The following is a 22,145-nucleotide window of genomic DNA, read 5'->3' as shown; positions in this document are numbered from 1 at the left end:
AAAGCAGCAAAGATTATCTGGGAAAATGTCATTTTCATGTACTCACAATGCCCTGGATACACCATACTCTACTGGGGCATTGTGGATACTGTAATTATAATGACTGCCACCTTTTAATCACTCACCATTAACAATGGTCATCCCAGAATATAGAAAAGTGATGTTTGGTCTACAGCTTTCAGAATTACCTAGCCAATATGTCCCCTGTTTATGGTGGTTGGGACAAGTAATCCAAAAATAACATTCTCCAGCTTTTAGTGCTGCTGATACTCAACACCATTAATCCCATCAAGTCTACGATTGAGGGTACAGGCAGTCATCAACTCATAAACAAGATAGATTCTGTAGGTTTAGTCTTAATTTAAATTTGTATGGAAGTTGTAACAAGTACATTATTAAGTGTAACTCCATGGGAGCTCCTGGTGGCACAGCGGGTTAAACCGCTGAGCTGCTGAACTTGCTGACTTACAGGTTGTCGGTTTGAATCCGGGGAGTGGGATGAGCTCCCACTGTTAGCCCCAGCTTCTGCCGATCTAGCAGTTCAAAAACATGAAAATGTGGGTAGATCAGTAGTTACTGCTCTGGAGGGAAGGTAAAGGTGCTTCATGCAGTCATGCTGGCCACATGACTTTGGAGGTGTCTACGGATGGATCTTCAGCTTAGAAATGGAAATGAGCACAACCCCCCAGAGTCAGACATAACTAGACCTAATGTCAAGGGGAAACCATAGGAAAAGGTCAATGCCCATATGCTGTTTGTTTTGCTGTCTGTGCCCCTGTTCAGAACATTTCACCTCAGTCCCTAATTGGATTTTGAAAAATTAGGCTTGTTTTGAAAACAAGGATTGGTGATAAAGCTTCAGAGGAGACCTCATTTCCTGTATTTTAGGGGACTGCCTATTTTAGTGGACTCTATTTTTATAATGTGGGAAAAGTAGCTTTCTGAGAGTTGTAGACTGGTGAGACTCCAGCACTCCCATGATTTTATGGCATTGAGTCATGGCGGTTCAAGTTATGTCAAACTGCATTAATTATATAGTATAGAGGTACCCCAGGATGTCAGGATTTTTAAATGTTTTCTTTCTTAATATACTGAATATATGATATTACACAATGCTGTATCTAGCAATGACTACCTCCGCATTTGGGGATTGACTACCTCTAGACCCCAACGTCTGCTGCCACAAACGTTCTTGCTATGCTGATTTCATGGTATGCCTTCATGGTTTGCTGACAGTGCAGCAATTTAGTAATGTTATGATTTGGGGCTGATATTTTTATTATATTAACATTCATTGAAGTGGAATAAGATAGCATGGCAGCATTCTTTAAGGATGGCTTGGACATCTACCCCAATGTCATGTCCTGGTAGGACACTTCTTTCCTGAATGACTAGCAAGGTGTATGGTGTATATATGAATGTATACATGTATTTATGTTCTTATTTATTGTAACACTTGAGGTATTTTATTTTGCAACAGGCACACAACTCCTCAACAAAGTCTTTTTTACTTGGCCAATGGAGCCCCATCCAGTATATGACTCCCACAGATCATTGCCTCTCTCCTTCCTGTTTGCACAATAAACTCTTTGAACCTGAACGCCCAAAACGAACTAGATTTCTCTCTGACCTCAGCTGACCCTTACCTGAGGTGACCTGAGGAGACAGGAATGTGCTACATTAGCCTGCATTAGGAAAACATTTCCAATGGGGAGGGGAGAACATTTCTAGGAGGAAAGTGTTTTTATTCTGCGTATGAATACACACAAAGATGAGACATCCTGACTACTGCCTTTACCAGATTCTTGGTATCCTCCACCCTCTTTCCTCGAAGCTGTTCACCTTAAATTGTCAAGCTATCATCAGATTTAAGCATCACAAGTGTCACCGAGTGACAGCTGGTTTAACAGACCCTTCCACTATTTGTTTCTCTCCACCAAAACCAGTCTATCAAGGATTATCAGACCTCAAAGCCTTGCCCAGGTGGTCAGGCCCTGGACCTTTTTTTGGTTCTCAGATCAATCTCTGCAGTCAGAGCCATACTAGCTATATGTTCTGCAAGGCACACTTGGCAAACATCAAGATTAGTTTCAAAATTCCCCTCTGATTAGGATAGTTTAAGGACTCCATCCCCACATATACTGTATTTTCTGGCATATAAGACTACTTTTTAATCCAGGAAAAACTTCTCAAAAGTCAGGGGTTGTCTTATATGCCAGTTGTCATCTTATAGGGCAAGTGCAGAAACTTCTGAGATGAACTAGAAAATCTGTGATCGCTGCATATGGTGGGGAGAGCTCAAAAACGGTTATGGCCACATCCCTGCTGTATGCAGTGACCGTATGAAAGCAGCAAGGGCAGAGCTGTAGAAGTACGGTAGAAGAAAATCCACTCACCAGGATTCCTGGAAAGAAGTCATCTGGGATGTCCGGTGTATGGAAAAAAGAGATAGAGTGGCACTGTGCCCAGAAAAACACACCTCTTTCACCCATTTGCCCACCCTTATATCCTATTACCGTACCTCCTTCTCTGCCTCTCAGATCTTGCTCCTGAGGACTGCAGTGAAGAAGCTCAGGTGCACATGTGCGAGATCTAACAGGCAGAGAAGGAGGTACAGTAATAGGAAAATTACCATATTGAAATCAAATCTGATTTTTTTTATTTGGTGTGCATTGAAAGAGGGGTAGTCTTATACAGTGAGTAAATCCCAAACTCTATATTTTAACTGGAAAATTGGGGGCCGTCTTATACGCCCAGTCGTCTTATACGTTGGAAAATATGGTACTTTTTTCTCATGGTGACACATGAGAGAAGATCATCACAGTGGGAGAGTCTGGCTTTTATACTATGGTTGGCATCCTGTAGGGGAGAGCATTTTGGAAGTTCTTATCCTCTTCCTCCTTCTTGAATATAATAAGCACAACATTGTGCTAGGATAGCCCTCACCATGGCCATTCTGTTGCTGGTGGAGAAGAGCAGGGGTCAAAACAGTGTCTGGTTACGTTATCATGGTTAGAAGCAAAGCAAAGGCACCAGCAGATCTCAGTGCAGATGACCTCATTACGTGCCCCACTATAGAGACAAAGCCAGGTGTTTCTTTACCAGTCTTCACCAGCAATAAAATGGCCATAAGGTGTACAATAATAGGATGATAGTGAGCACTGGCTGCTGTTAAGTTTTGTACACACTAATCTGATGTTACCCTCAACTACCCCAGCTCCCAAAAGAGAAATTCGGATATCACAGATTGTGCAAATATGCATATATTCACTAGTTTACACGAGTAGCACCATATGGAGCGCAATGCAAGAACCCCATTTCCAATGTAAGGGATAATTCTGAGACAGGTGAAGAGATGTATGGCAGTTTTTGAACTGAAGAAGTCCTGCTCCTTCATGGATAAATGTTCTTCATAGCCTCACCTCTAGCATGGCTGTAAGTCCATAAAGTTGTAATTATTGTGATGACCATGACCATGATGACAATGACAACAATTACCACAATGACAAAACACAGACCCGCTTAGAACTTTCTAAAATCCATTCAAAAAGAACTAGGCTTCTAAGATGTCGACTAGGATGTATGATAAAACAGCAGAAGCCATCAGATTATAAATAATCTTCAGACAATAAAAAAAGTCTTCCCAGTCTCATCTCCATTGAGGTTGAAGTCTATAAAGGCAGTGTTTTGATGGCTGTGATGATGACGATGATGATGATGATGACAAAATATGGATCTTTCAATAATTTTCCAAAATCCATCCATTCAGAAAGAACTAGACAGATTTGTCATGGAAGGTATCTTTTTCCATAGCACTTCATCTCCACGAGGTAAACACTGGAACACCCTACTATCCTTCTATTTCAGAAAGATCCCAATGAAGGATATGGCTGTCAGCAGAAGAAAAAAACTGAAATCTGTATGGAACAGGCTGGAAGCAGAATTAGATGGTCTAACTTTGTTGTAGGTGATATTCACGAGGCCAAACTGGGCTCTGGGATAGTGTTTCTTTATCCAGTCCTCATAGAAGCTGACAAGGGTGTAAACACCTGGGCGGTTGGGAAGGGCACACATGTCACCCCAGCTCACAATTCCTGCCACATAATAGGCACCATTGTCTTGGCAGACCAAGGGACCACCAGAGTCACCCTAGGTTGAAAAAGGAAGACAGTGAACATCCAGAGTATCCCAGACCACATATTCCTAATCAATTCATACATCCTTTTATTTATATTCCACCCTAGATTTAAGTCGTTGACGTGCTGGCTGATACCCAAACAGGGGATGAGCTGGAGATATCTCTGCCTTGGTCCTTTCACTATTGGCTGCTACTTCCCGGCGGATGTCAGGTGGTACAATACCGGCTAAGCAGTGTAATTTCTCCAGTGGTGTAGGGCACAGACACCCTGTGATAATGCGGCATGTCTCATTAAGAGCCACATCCACTGTTTTAGTGTGGTGAGATGTGTTCCACACTGGGCATGCGTACTTAGCAGCAGAGTAGCATAGCACAAGGGCAGATGTCTTCACTGTGCCTGGTTGTGATCCCCAAGTTGTGCCAGTCAGCTTTCGTATGATACCCTGTTTGGGTATCAGCCAGCACGTCAACAACTTAAATCTAGAAATAGTTTTCTAAGATCTACAGAGACATTCGCTGGAACACCTCAGCAAGCAAGAGTCCAAAAGTGGCGGGCTCAAACCCAGAACCTCAAGCCATGGCTGATACCAAATGAGAGACTCCCCCCTGGGCACACAGAAGACTGGGCGACTTGAAAGGTGCTGAACAGACTGTGCTCTGGCACCACGAGATGCAGAGCCAACCTTCAGAAATGGGACTACAAAGTGGAATCCACAACATGTGAGTGTGGAGAAGAGCAAACTACAGACCATCTGCTGCAATGCACCCTGAGCCCTGCCACATGCACAATGGAGGACCTCCTTGCAGCAACACCAGAGGCACTCCAAGTGGCCAGCTATTTATTATTTATTTACTGGTCAAAGGACATTTAATCAACTACCAAGCTTGCAAATTTTGTATTTTGTCTGTTTGTTTGTTTGTTTGTTTTGTTCTGTTAGAATTGTAATACAATTGACTGGTTGCCCTGACATGACAAATAAAATAAATATCCCACCCTTCTCCCTAATGGGATTTACAATACAAAATGGAAGAAAATGCAATAAAACACATAAAGACCTACAAATTTAAGATTGAAATTATATTCCATGTTATGATCAACCGCATACTAATGTCCCACCATTATAAAGATATATCTCCTTATACAAAACTATATCTTAGTTTCTCCTTTTCTTGCACCTAATAAAGGCAAATGTGAGTAGATCAATAGGTACCACTCCAGTGGGAAGGTAACATGCTCCGTACAGTCATGCTGGCCATATGACCTTGGAGGTGTCTGCGGACAATGCCAGCTCTTCAGTTTAGAAATGGAGATGAGCACCAATGCCCAGAGTTGGACACGACTAGTTAGGAGAAGTATTCCAATGGAACTTTGAGCATAATTCCTGTTATCTCAGAAAATGAAGCACTACCAATTCCAGCTCAGCACCAGATCTCCTCCCAGCAAATGGCTTCTTGTTAACCCAATCCTAAATTATTCCCTGCACTATCAATAGTGTTCCATCTTATAAATCAGACTTTCCAACCTGGCACCTTCCAAATAAACTGAATTGCAAATTCCAGAAATGGCCACCTCTGCTGGGAGAAAGGCATCCGGTTGAAGCCTCACTTACCACACAAGCATCTTTCTTTCCGGTTTCATAGCCAGCACAAATCATATCATCCTGGATCTCTCGGGTATTGGGATTAATACTTGTACCAACATGGTACATCTCATCACACTTCATTGTGTCTATCAAGGGCAGCCTGATCTGTTGCAATGTCATTGGTCCTCCAAGGGAAGCTTAAAGTACAAATGGCAGGGAAGAAAGAGAGGAAATTAGAAATGTGAGCTCTGACTTGAAGGGGGTATGTATATGTGTGTGTGTGTATGTGTGTGTGTGTGTGTGTGTGTGTGTGTGTATATATATATATATATATTGTTATGCTTTGGTGTTATTTGAATAGCATACATTTGATAGATCAGTTAACATAAAAGGGATTTTTAAAATAATAAAACAACTTTCAGCTAAGCACCTTAGTCCTTAACCTTTCCAAGAGTTGACAAAAGTAACTAATGGCTTTCCTCTTGTTTCTCCTCGTCTCTCACCCACCAAAGCAGTATGTAAAATTTATAACAAAATAAAAACCTATTTGAAAAACCAACATTGTCTCATTTTTCCCTTTATATTCAACAAAACAGTTCCAAATCACAACAAAATTGTGTTTTTCTTTCTTTCCTTTGGCTATTTGAACATGGATAGTTAATTTTGCTATCAGAAGTAGTTATACCATGCTGTCACATGGTATGAACCGTGGTGGCTGAACCGTGGTGCAGCAGGGATGTTGTACTATTTGTTTTAATGGTAATAATTAGTACTGTGTTTGTTGATTTTTAAATTGGACTTTTTGTAATGTGTTGTAGTTATCTTAACTGATGTTGTTATTGTTTAATATGTTGATGTAATTTTACCTCTATTTTTATGGCACTTGTATGTGCTTCTGTAAGCTGCCCTGAGCTCTTTCTGGGAGATGGTGGTGGGGTATAAATAAAGTTGTTATTATTATTATGATTTGATACATAACAAGATTAGTACGCATCAAACAAGATCACTATGCTGGCTTATATATTGGATCACATAGTATCTAGCACATTCGCTAATGTGAAACATTAGCGAATAATGAATGGAGATCTGAGTAGGGTGGCCTTTTGCAGCTACAGATGGTAATTTTGACAGAGCTGATTGTTTTTAAGTTCAGGTCAAGGTCCTTAGGTACTGCACCCAGTGTGCCGATCACCACTGGAACCACCTTTACTGGCTTGTGCCAGAGTCTTTATTATTATTATTATTATTATTATTATTATTATTATTATTATGATAAATAACCACTTACAAGTTTGTGAGATTCCTAGATTTTTGTTTATCGGGGGGAAAAAGCCCAGAAGGGCCAGATTTTGAGTCTTTTGAAGATGCTGGTTAGTGATCATAATTATTTCAGAAAAGACTGCATTCCTGATTTTAGCTACTTGATCACAGTACCACCACAAATGACATACTTAGAAAGTCTCCTTACCTCCATATGATGGGGCTCCCCATCCTGTCACCCAACAAAAGGTGCCATTCGAGAACTTGACCCTTGCATCTGGAAGGCAAGCCGGCAGGATGCTTTCAGTGAAGTGGACTGGACGTTCCAACTGGGCTAGAGCTATATCACCGCTGGTCCCATCCCCGGCATAGGCCTTGTGTGCAAACACTTTTGAAAGCTTCACCCATTGAGCATTCTTTTCTGGATTCAAAAGCTGGTAGTTTCCCAGATTGACTTGATAGTCAGAGAATCTCACATTGCTGTGGAAAGAATATCAAATTGCTGTGGCAGGGCGGGGAGTATGAACATGTAAAAAGGAATTCTACCTAAACATTAGGAAGAACTTCCTGACAGTAAGAGCTGTTTGACAGTGGAATATGCAGCTCGGAGGGTGGTAGAGTCTCCTTCTCTTGAAGTTTTTAAGCAGAAGCTGGATGGCCATCTGTCAGGGATGCTTTGATTCTGTGTTCATGCATGGAATATTTGGGTTGGACTGGATGGCCCTTGTGGTCTCTTCCAACTCTATGATTCTATGTTACAGATGGATTGATTCTATCCAAGAAGCCACTGATTATGAGACCACATGGACTTCTTTCAGTCATTGTACTGCTGTACATTGAAGCCTATCTGGTGACAAACAGCAACAATGGCAACAAAGTCTGAATATAGGGCCAGTGCCATAAATTTATGCCATATGGTGTACTCAGTCACCTATTCCATTCCCCCAGAACAACGGTTTACCTCATCTCACATCATCCCAACAATTAGCCAAACTTTTGTGGCAATGAAATCTTTCACTGGCTATACAAGGAGTTTCTCCTAGAGAACATTTTCCCCCAAACACCTTGGGATTCCCTCAGTTTTCTGATATTTTGGGGATCATCAGCTTCCAGCATTTCACAAATTAAAACTGGAACATATGTGGCCAAGCAACATCTAATTGTGGTCAAAAACATATGACTAATGAAAATGAACACAGAAAACTATTACATTTTTCTGGTTCCCAGGGTCTTGCAATGGATTAAACCTTTTTGCTGGCAGGACTGAAGACCAACAGGTCACAGGTTCGAATCTAGAGAGAGCTCCTTCTGTCACTTCCAGCTCTCCATGTGGGAACATGAGAGAAGCCTCCCACAAGGATGGTAAAGCATCAAAACATCCAGGCATCCCCTGGGCAATGTCCTTGCAGGCAGCCAATTCTCTCACACCAGAAGCAACTTGCAGTTTCTCAAGTTGCTCCTGACATGAAAAAAATAGGAGTAAAAAAATAAAAACATCTACAAATGATGCCCTGAGTCTGTGACTGGCTATGGGACATAACAAAATGAATTTCCTCCACCACCCCCAATCTCCATCAACTATGCAATAGGCATTCAGTGGGGCTATCATGGCAAAACTGTGAGTCAAGCCAACTTTATGGTCATTGGCTTACCTTGGAAAACAGTGGGCTGCAGTCAGAACCCAGTCAGCACTGATGAGTGTCCCCCCACATGCATGCTTCCCCTTGTACTGAAGGCTGATTTGCCATGGCCAGGCACCCCGAGAGGCGTCTTCTCCCCCAACAATACGGTTTTTGGTTTTTGTCACCACCTGGCCACATGCTGTCAAAATAGATATATGTGTAAGTGAAAGAAAGCATGCAAGCAAGCAAGAAAGACCTGTTCTGCAATTTTCCAGTTTCTCACCTTTTGGCTAGAAATAAATAAATTCACCAGATGATGTAAAATAACAACAACAACCTGCAGCTTACATTTAAATCATGCATACTGTCATCCCACCATACCAATGGGTTCTGCACTGAAGGATTCGATCAATCAAGGCTCAAAATATTTTTAAAAAACCAATTAAATAATGCAAAGTTTGATTTTATAAAAGGAACCCATTTTAATATGCCTTTGTATGTAATGGGACTTGAGTATTCATGGATTTTGCTATCTACGTGAGCTCCTGGAATCAAACTCCAGTGGCTATGAAGGGCACTCTGTAGGTAAATTCATACTATACAGAAGTAAAATGTAATTAAATTATCAAATAAACAACCCCATTAAATGCAAAGATTTTAAAATGACAAATAAAATTCCACCACATTTTACAAAGTGCATCCTCATCCCCACACACAGTTTTCAAAGCCTTATCAGAATAAAAAGTCTTCATATTCTCTTTCACTATTCAGAAAAATGAGGGGAAAGGTGCCAAAGACTGGAACTTTTGTCTTTTGTTCCACTTTCTTGCCCATCAGGCACTAAAATCTGATTAAGTGATGGCTACTCAAACAAACAACATAAAGTCAGTAGTGGCTAGAGGCTATTATATTAATGGCTCTGAGAATAAATCCACTTTCATTTACTTAAAGGAATTCTCCAAGATGGTGAACCTATATCAGGGCATATGGTTTAGCACCTTAGATAACTTATTTTAGCTTTAGGTTTACATTTACTTTATCAGTCCCATGGTATCTACTAGCCACTGGAGGACCAATTTGGTTCTGATCCAATCCTCCTCCTCCTCCTCCTTCTTCTTCTTCTTCTTTTTGCTATTATTATTATTATTATTATTATTGTTATTATTATTATTATTCTATGGGCAACAGGTTAACCCGCTGAGCTTCTAAACTTGCTAACCAAAAGTTCAGCAGTTTGAATTCAGGGAGTGGGGTGAGCTCCTGCTGTTAGCCCCAGCTTCTGCCAACCTAGCAGTTCAAAAACATGCAAATGTGAGATCAATAGGTACTGCCCTGGCGTAAAGGTAATGGCACTCCATGCAGTCATGTCAGCCATGTCTATGGACAATGCAGGCTCTTTGGCTTAGTAATGGAGATAAGCACCACCCCACAGAATCAGACACAACTAGAATTAATGTAAGGGGGAAAACCTTTACCTTTACCTTATTATTATTCTATTTAAGAGATCTGGTTCAGCACCATGGATAGCTCATATAAAATCAGAGTGAATTCACCATGTTCATGGTCCACATCAATGAAGATATTATGATTCTCAGCTTCTTTTATAGCAGAGCTCCTGTGCTTTTAAATACTAAAACTTTATTAGCAGAATTTTTAGTACTATTGCTTCAGCCCCAGAGCTGCAACCAATTTGTGCTGCAGCTAAACACTTACTTATTGACTTGTCATCCTCAGTACCTCCTACAAAGAAATAATGGAAAGAAAAGAGAAGAAAACAAGAGTTATTATGACTGCTCAATTAAAAGGAAGCCATTTTCAAAAAGCAAAACTGGAACCAAGCCAAGGAAATAAACAAGCTTATCTCATACTTTTAGCTACACACTGGGGAAGGGATGGGGAATTTTAAATCCACTTGCATTTTTCAATCATTAACTGCTCAAAAGTCTAACGGTTTACTATCAATGAAAAAAAGTCATTATGGTGTCCTTCCTGAGCTTTGAAACTCAGATCTGCATCTGCCCCAGTATTGTTTAAAATGGGTTGTGGGATATAACATGAAGAAGTGGTTGATCCACAGAAGGGGCCTTATATTTTTCTCTGTTTTCCTCCAATAGGGATTATATATCCAAAACTTAATATTGGCCAGTACTAGTACATACTAGCAGAGGAAGCTGGAGAAAGATTAGCTGCTTCAACATCCACAGCCTGAACACCTTCTTGAATACTGATGTTGGACTGCCCTGGGATTGGATCCAATACTTGGCCCAAACACGCTATCCTCGCAATCCAGTTGCTCCTGGGAATAGTTTAGTAGGAAAAAAGTTCAAAACCCCCAAACAGCTCTGCAACACATTTTAGGTGGTGGCTCCATGGCATAACACCAGTTACTAGTCCCAACTCAAGTGACCCATTGAATCAATGGGATTTGCATAACTAATCAGTTACCATTATCTATTGAATGAATAATTCTCATCTAGTTGGAACTAACAAGTGGATTTAAACCTAAGGCTACTCTATTTCCAAAGTAAAGGTGACAAGTTTAAGCATGCATTGTTACTTTGAACATATAAGTAACTATACAAGGAATCTGGTTCTCAGGGTGTTTTGTTCTCCCTTACCTTTTTTTACTATAGGTAGGGTTTGAAAGACTATAAACATACAATTGGCACTGTACTCATGGATTTTAACCATGGTTTGAAAATATTTTTTAAAAATTCCCCAACGCAAACTTTAAATAATACAATTTTCCATAAGGGAGACCTATGCAATAATGGGAGTTGAGCATCCATGGATTTTTGGATCCATGGGAGTCCTAGACCCAAACCCCAGTAGATAGAGGGCTCACTGTATATTTAAAAATCGGGTGCTGTAACAAAGGGGCTTTTATGTGCTTGTACATGTTTACACATACAATAATTCCACATGAGGTGTTAGTATAGCCTAATCCAGACCTCTTTTCACATGGATCTCTACTATGGTATGCAAAGGTGCATATGGAGACTCTTCATCCATTGGTTAAATGTGCACATAATGTACTGATTGATGATACAAGGACATATTTTCTTCCAACAAGTTGGGGAGTCAGCAGAACCCACCACCACGGTGTTTCACATAATTTTCTGAGCTTAAGCAGGGTGTTCTCAGTAGCTGCTCCTAGGCTCTAGGACAGTGGAGGTCAACCTGTGGGTCCCCAAATGTTTTGGCATTCAACTCCCAAAAATCCTAACAGTTGATAAACTGGCTGGGATTTCTGGGAGTTGTAGGCCAAAACACCTGAGGACTCACAGATTGAGAACCACTACTCTAGGACATGTTTCTAAGAGTCCATCTACATTAGAGAATTAATGCAGTTCAACATCACTTTGCCATGGCTCAATGTTATGGAATCATGAGAGTTTTATGAAGTTTCTGAAGTTTTCAGACCTTTCCACCAAAGAGTGATGGTGCCTCACCAAATTACAAATCCTAGGATTTTACAGCATTGCCCCATGATCATTAATGTGGTATCAAACTGCAATAATTCTACAGTGTAGAATCAGCATTAGAGAGAGCCCATGGCCTTACCATCAACAAACCAAGGCCATTTTTATTCCATGGGGCATTCGGAAACTTAAGGAATCTGCACATTTTTTAGGTTAATTACATATTAGCCATAGCCTTTTGAGTGTTTTTCTTTCTGTTTGGCTTACTTATCTGTATCTGTTTTAATTTATAAGGCAGCTTGAATATTTAAGAGGTTTTTGTTAGAGCAGAACAGGTTAATTTGGGGCAATTATTCTCCCGACAAAAGTAGTCCCCTTTTACTTCTGTCTTTCTCAATTCCATCGATACAATGAGAGCTGTGTTTAAAGAGCAACAGAGAAACCTGAGCATTTCTTCAGCAGTTATGCCTTGGGGGGAAGACAGTATATTTATTTCAGAATTCAAAACACAGTGTTTTTCCCATTGCACGTCCGGTTTGCAAAATACTCACTGTTTTGAGCTTTACTTGCCAAGACACCTGAGTGGAGAATGAAATAAAAGTGATGTCAGAGGCAAAGCTGGAGAACCGGATGGTTAAGTAAAGTATAAATAAGATCAAAGCAGATAAACTAAAAATATTAACACCGAGGGAGGAAAACTACATAAACAAAGATATCCTTTTGAATACTCAGAACCAGTGTGGTACAATCAGGGCCAGGTTTGGGAAGCATGACGTTCGGGGAGAACCTTTCATTGGCTTTGTAGTTTATTGTGTACTCAGCAGATGGAAAACTACAATTGTAACTATGGATACTCCTACAAAGTAGAATGAATGCAGTTTGACACCACTTTAACTACCATAGCTCGATACTATTAAATCCCAGGATTGGTAGTTTATTGAAGCACCAGAATTCTTTGGCAGAGATGGCTACAATCTTGCAAAGCTAAGGCCCCTTCCACACAGCTGAATAAAATCCCACATTGTCTGCTTTGAACTGGAATATACACCAGTGTGGACTCAGATAACCCTGTTCAAAGCAGATATTGTGGGATTTTCTGCCTTGATATTCTGAGTTATATGGCTGTGTGGAAGGGCCCTAAAACTTCCAGGATTCTATAGCATTGAGCCATGGCACTGCAGATGCACTCTGTGTAGATGCCATACATGAAGGATAGGAACTGTGTTGTCCTCATATGCTGCTGGCTTCCCCCCCCCCCCCCCAAAAAAAACCTTGCCAGAGTAGTCAATAGTAAAGAATGATGGGAACTGCAGTCCAGAGACACTTGAAAATCCAAATAATTCCCTCGATAGAGGATCAGATATGGATCAATACTCCTTCATCATCCTAACCACCTTTGACCCAAACTTCTGGACTCATCACTATAACATAAACACCTACTAAATCTTATGATTTATATTCAGCTATTTTGAAGATAATGAAATCTAAATCTAATTCAGAGAACTGAGCTACATGAAAGGCAGGAATCATAGAGCCTTCTGGATATGATTGGATTGCGACTCTCAGCAGCCCAAGTCAGTATAACTAATGGTGAAGAATTCTGAGAATTGCAATACCGCAACACCCAGAAGTTTGGACAGTTCCAACTTCCATTGGCCTCCAGTAGGTAGAATGTGGTTAGTCAATGATAGGGGAAAATTTCAATCTGGAAAATTTACTTCTTTATTGTGTTGTCGAAGGCTTTCATGACTGGAATCACTGGGTTGCTGTGAGTTTTTCAGGCTATATGGTCATGTTCCAGAAGCATTCTCTCCTGACATTTTGCCTACATCTATGGCAGGCATCCTCAGAAGTTGTGAGGTCTATTGGAAACTAGGCAATGAGGTTTATATTTCTGTGGAATGTCCAGGGTGGGTGAAAGAACTCTTGTCTGCTTGAGGCAAGTGTGAATGTTGCAATTGACCAGCTTGATTAGCATTGAATGGCCTTGCAGCTTCAAAGCCTGGCTCCTTCCTGCATGGGGATCCTTTGTTGGGAGGTGTTAGCTGGCCCTGATCGATTCTTGTCTGGAATTCCCCTGCTTTATTTACTGTCCTGATTTTAGAGGGGTTTTTTTATACTGGTAACCAGGTTTTGTTCATTTTCATGATTTCCTCCTTTCTGTTAAAATTCTCCACGTGCTTATAGAATTCAGTGGCTTCTCTGTATAGTCTGACATGGTAAGTTGTTGGAGTGGTCCAGCATTTCTGTGTTCTCAAATAATATGCTGTGTCCAGATTGGTTCATCAGGTGCTCTGCTATGGCTGACTTCCCTGGTTGAATTAGTTTGCAGTGTCTTTCATGTTCCTTGATTCGTGTTCAGGCAATGCTGAGTTTGGTGGTCCCTATGTAGACTTGTCCACAGCAGCATGATATACTTATTTATAGTTTCCATTAATCATTGTGCCATTTTTAAATAATTCATCTGTGGAAATGTTAGAAGGTATGTGGTATCATGAGAGATACAGTTTTCATGCCTCCCCTTCCTACTTTCCTTTTGCATCCCTTGCCTTCTTTTCAGCCTAGGAAAGTTTGATCGTTACTTGTGGATTCCAAACCACACCTTTGTATGGCTACAGCTTAGAACAAACAATGGGAACAGAACTTACTGATAACATGCATAGCTGTTGAATGCTTAAGTTCGTATTAATTGCACTTCACTTATCTTAGACATTTTCTTCTCACAAACAGCAAGTGCATTCTCTCCTGGAGTTGCAGTTCAACCTAAAGCCTAAAATTAAACAAAGGAAGGGGGAGGGGGGCTCTATTCCATCTGCCATGTGCTTTCTTCACATTATCTCCAAACTGATTCAAAGACCCAACGAGCAATGTTTCTTTCAGTGAAACTTATTCTAGAAATTCTTCCTGGTTGATGTGTTGTTGAAGGCTTTCATGGCTGGTATCACTGGGGTGGTGTGAGTTTCCCAGGCTGTATGACAGCATTTCTCAACCTTCCTAATGCTGTGACCCCTTAATACAGTTCCTCATGTTGTGGTGACCCTCAACGATACCATTATTTTTGTTGCTATTTCACAACTGTAATTTTGCTACTGTTATGAATTGTAATGTAAACATCTGATATGCAGGATGTATTTTCATTCACTGGACCAAGTTTGGCAAAAATACCCAATACGCGCAAATTTAAATACTTGTGGGGTTGAGAGAGGGGGTATTGATTTTGTCATTTGGGAGATGTAGTTGTTGGGATTTATAGTTCACCTACAATCAAAGAGTATTATGAACTCCACCAATGATGGAATTGAACCAAACTTGGCACACAGAACTCCCATGACCAACAGAAAATACTGGAAGGGTTTGGTGGGCATTGACCTTGAATTTTGGAGTTGTAGCTTACCTACATTCAGTGAGCACTGTGGACTCAAACAACGATAGATCTAGTCCACACTTGGCACAAATACTCAATATGCCCAAATATGAACACTGGTGGAGTTTGGGGGAAAATAGACCTTGACATTTGGGAGTTGTAGTTGCTGGGATTCATAGTTAACCTACAATCAGAGCATTCTGAATCCCACCAATGATAGAATTGGGCCAAACATCCCACACAGAACCCCCATGACCAACAGAAAATACTGTGTTTTCTGATGTTCTTTGGTGACTCCTCTGACATCCCCCTCACAACCCCTCCAGGGGTCCTGACCCCCAGATTGAGAAACGTTGCTGTATGGCCATGTTCCAGAAGCATTCTGTATGGCCATGTTCCAGAAGCATTCCAGAAGCAAACAACCTCTGAGGGTGCTTGCCATAGATGTGGGTGAAACATCAGGAGAGAATGCTTCTGGAACTTTGCCATACAGCTCAGAAAACTCACGACAACCCTTCTTGGATGAATCTTAATTTTGTTATATTTGGGAAATCCACTCATTGAAATCAGTGGAACTTCATTTAATTTCAATGAGTATGAAGGGTGTGTCTACACTGTAGAATGATTGCAGTTTAACACCAGTTTACCTACTTTACCTGAGGATTCCATAGTATTGAGTAATGGCAGTTAAAGTGATCTTGAAATGAGCCCAGCCTCATTCCTTGAACAGAATATCCCCCCAGGGATATTGCACATTAGCATTATTGGGTGGAAGGTTCAAATGGGCTGCCTCCATTGAATATAAATTGTCCCATCACCAAAACTGGCCTGCCACTCCTCTGAAAAATAGCATTTTAACAGATACTTCAGTTGTTTATGCCCTGGGGCAGGGAGAGAAATTTCTTAAATTTTATTTCAAAGCAAAGGGAACATTCTTAATATTTATCTACCTAATTTTAAATGACTGATGTGAAAGTGAAGCTGTAGACAACACTATCTGAAAGTTTGCTGGAAAACAATCTATCTCAAATAGAAACAGAATCCAGGAAAAGAAACAGATTACTTAGATTGGAAGTTACACATACTAAATGAAGGCCTGCTCATGCACAGACTTGGGACACATGTGTGTTCAATGCATTGCATACATGTACAAACTAAATTTGCAAAATTCCTGGCAAAGGGAGATGTTAGAATGAGAATCCATCCAGACAAATTGATTTTTCTTGTTTTTCTGGCTCTTGTTTCTATGTTGGACCAATGCCCAGTTGGCAGACTTCTCATGGATACTGCATTCCAGTCTACCTCCAGAAGGTTCAAGCTGTCAATTCCCCACATCAGGAATCCTAGCTTCTCTGGAGCAGGCATGGGCAAACTTCAGCCCTCCAAGTGTTTTGGACTTCAACTCAACACAATTCCTAAGCCCCACAGATGACTGCATAAACTTCTGCAGTAGCACAAAACAATGAAATTAGGAACCACTTCTACACTGCCACATAAAATCCAGATTATCTGCTTTGAACTGGATTATATGACAGTGTAGACTCATATAATCCAGGTCAAATCAGATAATGTGGATTATCTACTTTGATAATCAGGATTACATAGCAGTTTAGAAGGGGCCTGGGATATTTTCTTAGCCCTCTTGAATCCCCACCCCATAATAACAGCACGCAATAAATAATTATGATAAATATTCATGCATTTACCCAGTATCTTTACACCACTGATAGCAGGATCCTCGGCTATGTCACCCAGCTTGTTTTAACCACTAGGTCCTGCTTCTAAGGCCCCTTTTATACTGCCATATAATCCAGGTTATCAAAGCAGATAATCCACATTATCTGCTTTCAACTGGATTATATTAGTCTACACAGCCATATAATCCAGTTGAAAGCCAATAATATGGATTTTGTATGGCAGTGTAAAAGGGGCCTATGTCAGTCAACAATCATCCTACCAGAATACATAGGATATGATTATGGAAGGAAGGCATAAAACACAGATTTATGGTCATCGTTTTAAAAAGAGATATCAGAGGTTGTGGAACAGTGGAGAGATAATCCATATATTCTAAAACAAAGGAACCTGTTGACTCTTTGTTGGATATACCATTAAAACTCAGAAGCTCTTCAAAGAGTTATGAGATGCGATTTCTATGCTCAGTAGTTGGGAATGATCATGTTCATTCCATTAATGCAGAGGTTCTCAACCTGGGGGATGGGACCCCTGATGGGGTTGCGAGGGGATGTCAGAGGGGTCACCAAAGACCATGAGAACACACTGTATTTTCTGTATTGTCAAAGGCTTTCACGGCTGGAATCACTTGGTTGTCACTACTTCTGAGGATGCTTGTCATAGATGCAGGTGAAATGTCAGGACAGAAGGCCTCTAGAACATGGCCATATAGCCAGAAAAAACCTACAACATCCCACTGTATTTTCCGTTCATCTTGGGGGTTCTGTGTAGGAAGTTTTGCCCAATTTTATCATTGGTGGGATTCAGAATGCTCTTTGATTGTAGGTGAACTATAAATCCCAGGAACTACAACTCCCAAATGTCAATGTCTATTGTCCCCAAACTCAACCAGTGTTCACATTTGGGCATATTGAGTATTAATGCCAAATTTGGCCCAGATCCATCATTGTTTGAGTCCACACTGCTTTCTGGATGTAGATGAACTACAACTCCAAAATTCAAGGTCAATGCCCACCAAACCCCTCCAGTATTTTCTATTGGTCATGGGAGTTCTGTGTCCCAAGTTTGGTTAAATTACATTGTTGATGGAGTTCAGAATGCTCTTTGATTGTAGATGAACTATACATCTCAGCAACTACAACTGCCAAATGACAAAATCAATCCCCCACCCCACCAGTATTCAAATTTGGGTATATTAGGTATTTGTGCTAATTTGGTCCAATGAATGAAAACACACCTTGCATATCAGATATTTACATGACCATCCATAACAGTAGCAAAATTACAGTTATGAAGTAGCAACAAAAATAATGTTATGGTTGGGGGTTGCCACAACATGAGGAACTGTATTGCGGCATCAGGAAGGTTGAGAAGCACTGTATTAATGCAACAAAGTAGGAAGTTATACAAAAGAGACATACAAAAAGACCCCTCAAATTAATTGTATACACAGTTTTACTTACCGTGAATCATCGGAAGCATAGAGATGCAAAGAAAATGAGAAAGTGGGATTCTCATAGTTTCAAGGCTGCCTCTGCTTCACCTCCAAGGCAGCAGGACAATCTCAAACTTGTACAACTCCAGGTTTGCTTCTTTGAGTGCTGTTGCATCCGGGCAGCCTCTTGGGAGAATGTGGCCCAACCTGTCTGCCCACCCAACAAGTTCTCTCTTCCCCCCCCCCTCCCCACCGGCAAATACGTCCTGTTGGCCTTCTGTCCTTTACCAGCCCGGTCAGGCTTTGACATTTTGATGAGTTTGGATACTGCAGATGGACAGAGATATGAGACACTTATCAAGGGCAGTTCCAAGGGGCGGGGGGAATCTAGGTATTATTATTATTATTTTCCAAATGCACAGATAAAATGAGCAAAGAGTAAAGTCAAACAAATCCTGGAAAAGAAAACACACCACATTGAAATCTAATCATTGGCGAGAGGGTAATGAATTTAACACATTGTTCCCCTGTCACTAAGAAAGGACAAAAAAGGTGATCTCTTTTGCACACTGTTGGCCTAGAAGTTAAATGTAAAAAGTATTTGTCAGCTTGCCTGTTCTTGGAGAGATGTTCTGATGCTAGATTTTTTTGGTTTCATGTTCATTTCAGAAGAAATGGAAAAACTGGAAACAAATACAGTGGCAAAAAAAAAAGAAGTACAAATGGCTTTTGTTTCTCACTTCTCAGATTAATGTCCATCTGAAGGCGGGTGTGGATTTTTCTTTCTTCAGCAGTAATTGCTGAAGTGGAAGCGGGTTTGGCATTTGATTTTTTCTAAAACATCCCAAATAGTTGTCCTGGGGCATGACTAGAGGGGCAAAAAAATACAAATCTACTATACATAAATCAAAGAGGTAGGTTTTTTGCAGCTTATATAATACAATATTAAATGTACATCAAACATATATAATACAGCAGTGTTTCTCAGCCTGGGGGTTGGGACCCCTGGAAGGGTCGCCAGGGGGTGTCGGAGGGGTCACCAAAGACCATCAGAGAACACAGTATTTTCTGTTGGTCATGGAGGTTCTGTGTGGGAAGTTTGGCCCAATTCAATTGTTGGTAGGGTTCAGAATGATCTTTGATTGTAGGTGAACTATAAATCCCAGCAACTACAAGTCCCAAATGTCAAGATCTATTTTCCCCAAACTCCATCAGTGTTCACATTTGGGCATATTGAGAATGTGTGCATTTGGTCCATATCCATCATTGTTTGAGTCCACAGTGCTCTTTGGATGTAGATGAACTACAACTCCAAAACTCAAGGTCAATGCCCACCAAATCCTTCCAGTATTTTCTGTTGGTCATGGAGTTCTGTGTGTCAAGTTTGACTCAATTCCATTGTGGGTGGAGTTTGGGATGCTCTTTGATTGTAGGTGAACTATAAATCCCAATAACTACAACTCCCACAGGACAAAATCAATACCCTCCCCCAATCCCACCAGTATTCAAATTTGGGTGTATTGGGTATTTGTGCCAAATTTGGTCCAGTGAATGAAAATACATCCTGCATATCAGATATTTACATTACTATTCATAACAGCAGCAAAATGGCAGTTATGAAGTAGCAACGAAACTAATTTTATGGTTGGGGGTCACCATAACATGAGGAAGCGTATTAAGGGGTCATGGCATTAGGAAGGTTGAGAACCACTGTAATACAGCATTGAGCAATATACAAGGAACAAAAAAACTGTTATTTATACATTGATTTTTACACCAGTCACAAAAGGAGAGTATTTCTTGCTGTAAAGCAGACTTCTCCTAAGGGCATAAGATCCCTTGCTTTCTGTAAAGATACTATTGGGTGGCGCTTTCAGTCCTTTGTAAGAGGATATCCACGTAGAGGATTTCCAGACTGGTTTCGACTGTCTTAAGTCTTCCTCAGGTGGAGAAAGCATGAAGAGTACACTGAAGTGGACATCAAGTTCTCCAAAATATCAAATCTTCCTCGGATGGATAAGGATGAGGATACAATGAAGAAGTGGATCTAAAGGGAATATATACACGTGACTAGAACATGTCCCAAAAGGGATAAATATTTCCATGTATTGACAACATATAAGGCATAACTAACAAAAGAGGCATAGAGTCTCCTAAAAAGTGCTCTGCATGACTAGTGGGAAACAGGATCCTTCTTCTTCTTAGGTGATCTCTCGTAGCTCAAGGATGATTGTCTTCCAGATGTGGTGTCTTGGCGGTGAGTCCGGAGGTGGCTGTGGAGCCCTATTCTTGATTCGCCTGTTCTCCTGCAGTGAGGAAATCAGTTTCCAGGTAGAAGGTCGTTCTTGTCAGGGTTGGCTTGATGTACCTTCCTCTTGGCACATTTCTCCCTTTCGCCCCCCATTCATGCCTCTTCAAATTCGACAGCACTGCTGGTCACAGCTGACCTCCAGTTAGAGCACTCAAGGGTCAGGGCTTCCCAGTTCTTGGTGTCTATGCTGCAATCGTTAAGGTTTTAAGGTTGGCTTTGAGCTCATCTTTAAATCAGTTTCCTGTCCACCAACATTCCATTTTCTTTTCTTTTCTTTTTTGAAGTTATTTTTATTGGAAAATTTTGCATATCTTAAAAAAATAGTTTTAACATCGAAAGTGGGAGAACATGTTTATTATAGATAAGGAGGAAGAAAAAAATAAGATAGAAAAGGGGCATGAGGAAGAAGAGAAAAGGGGGGTTGGAAAGAGAGAGAGAGAAGGATGTTGACTTGTTATCCAACTTCATAATATTATCCCAAAAGTCCTCTCTGTCAGCAAAGTCTAGTTCTTTATCTTTCATTTTCTATTCTTGAGTTTGGAGTGGAGCAACCACTTTGGGAGACAGTGATTGGGCATTCGGACAACGTGGCCGGTCCAGCAGAGTTGATAGCAGAGGACCATCGCTTCAGTGCTGGTGGTCTTTGCTTCTTCCAGCATGCTGACATTTGTCTGCCTGTCTTCCCAAGAGATTTGCAGGATTTTCCAGAGGCAACGTTGATGGAATCATTCCAGGAGTTTCATGTGATGTCTGTAGATAGTCCACGTTTCGCAGGCATATAGCAGGGTTGGGAGGACAATAGCTTTATAAACAAACACCTTGGTATCCCTATGGATGTCCCCATCCTCAAGCTTTATCCCACCATTGGAATAAAGCTTTTACAAGGGCAGCATTATGCAACTCATATAAAAGCATCTTAGGTAAACAAAATGGCCCTGCCAGGAAGTGACCACCAAAAATCCATTACAAAGCTGCTGCCATCAGAATGAACTACACTGTGGCAGATCACAGCTTGGAAGCTTTACCTTTTTGTACTATAATACCAAGAATCCCCAGATGGGAGCTTGGAAATTTTGTTTTATAACTGTATCTTCCAGAATCCTCAGATGCTATGATCACTGGTCATGTGGTATTTTAGAAGTTGAGAACTATTTTGTATTTGGACTTTCCCAGTCCACACCAACTCAATGAACATTGTGTGACTTTACAACCAACCCACAATGTTTTGTGAATTCTAGTTGGCTCTTGTAAATTAATGTGGATGTTTAATGTATTGTTGAAAGCTTTCATGGCCAGAATCACTGGGTTGCTGTGT

The 22,145-nt window shown here is 40.7% G+C and overlaps 1 protein-coding gene across 2 annotated transcripts; it reads right to left on the bottom strand.

Moving 5' to 3' along the window:
- Window positions 1-1,431: 1,431 nt before the first annotated feature.
- LOC132778009 (serine protease 27-like) lies at window positions 1,432-18,701 on the bottom strand. Of its 2 annotated transcripts, XM_060780599.2 has the most exons (7): window positions 18,548-18,701; window positions 12,577-12,603; window positions 10,317-10,343; window positions 8,634-8,802; window positions 7,190-7,461; window positions 5,749-5,918; window positions 1,432-4,149 (listed from the first exon to the last, which is right to left on the bottom strand). In XM_060780599.2, exons 1-7 carry the CDS (start codon window positions 18,600-18,602, stop codon window positions 3,859-3,861), a joined length of 1,011 nt encoding a protein of 336 aa, XP_060636582.2. In that variant the 5' UTR covers window positions 18,603-18,701; the 3' UTR covers window positions 1,432-3,858. The 2 variants fall into 2 exon arrangements, with proteins under 2 accessions (XP_060636582.2, XP_067326052.1); XM_067469951.1 differs by lacking the exon at window positions 12,577-12,603.
- Between the last annotated feature and the right edge of the window lie 3,444 nt (window positions 18,702-22,145).

This window comes from Anolis sagrei, chromosome 6 (assembly GCF_037176765.1).
Source record: "Anolis sagrei isolate rAnoSag1 chromosome 6, rAnoSag1.mat, whole genome shotgun sequence".
Classification (NCBI taxonomy): Eukaryota; Metazoa; Chordata; class Lepidosauria; order Squamata; family Dactyloidae; genus Anolis; species Anolis sagrei.
This window is presented reverse-complemented; position numbering and strand designations above follow the sequence as displayed.

Bases quoted from the DNA above. Each gene is read 5' to 3' on its own strand.
- LOC132778009 (XM_060780599.2), bottom strand. From the start codon at position 18,602: ATGAGAATCCCACTTTCTCATTTTCTTTGCATCTCTATGCTTCCGATG. The intron at 10,344-12,576 runs GTGAGTATTTTG...ATTTCTTTGTAG, and splicing joins GGCAAGTAAAGCTCAAAACA to GAGGTACTGAGGATGACAAG. The intron at 7,462-8,633 runs GTAAGCCAATGA...TTCTTTCCACAG, and splicing joins GCAGCCCACTGTTTTCCAAG to CAATGTGAGATTCTCTGACT.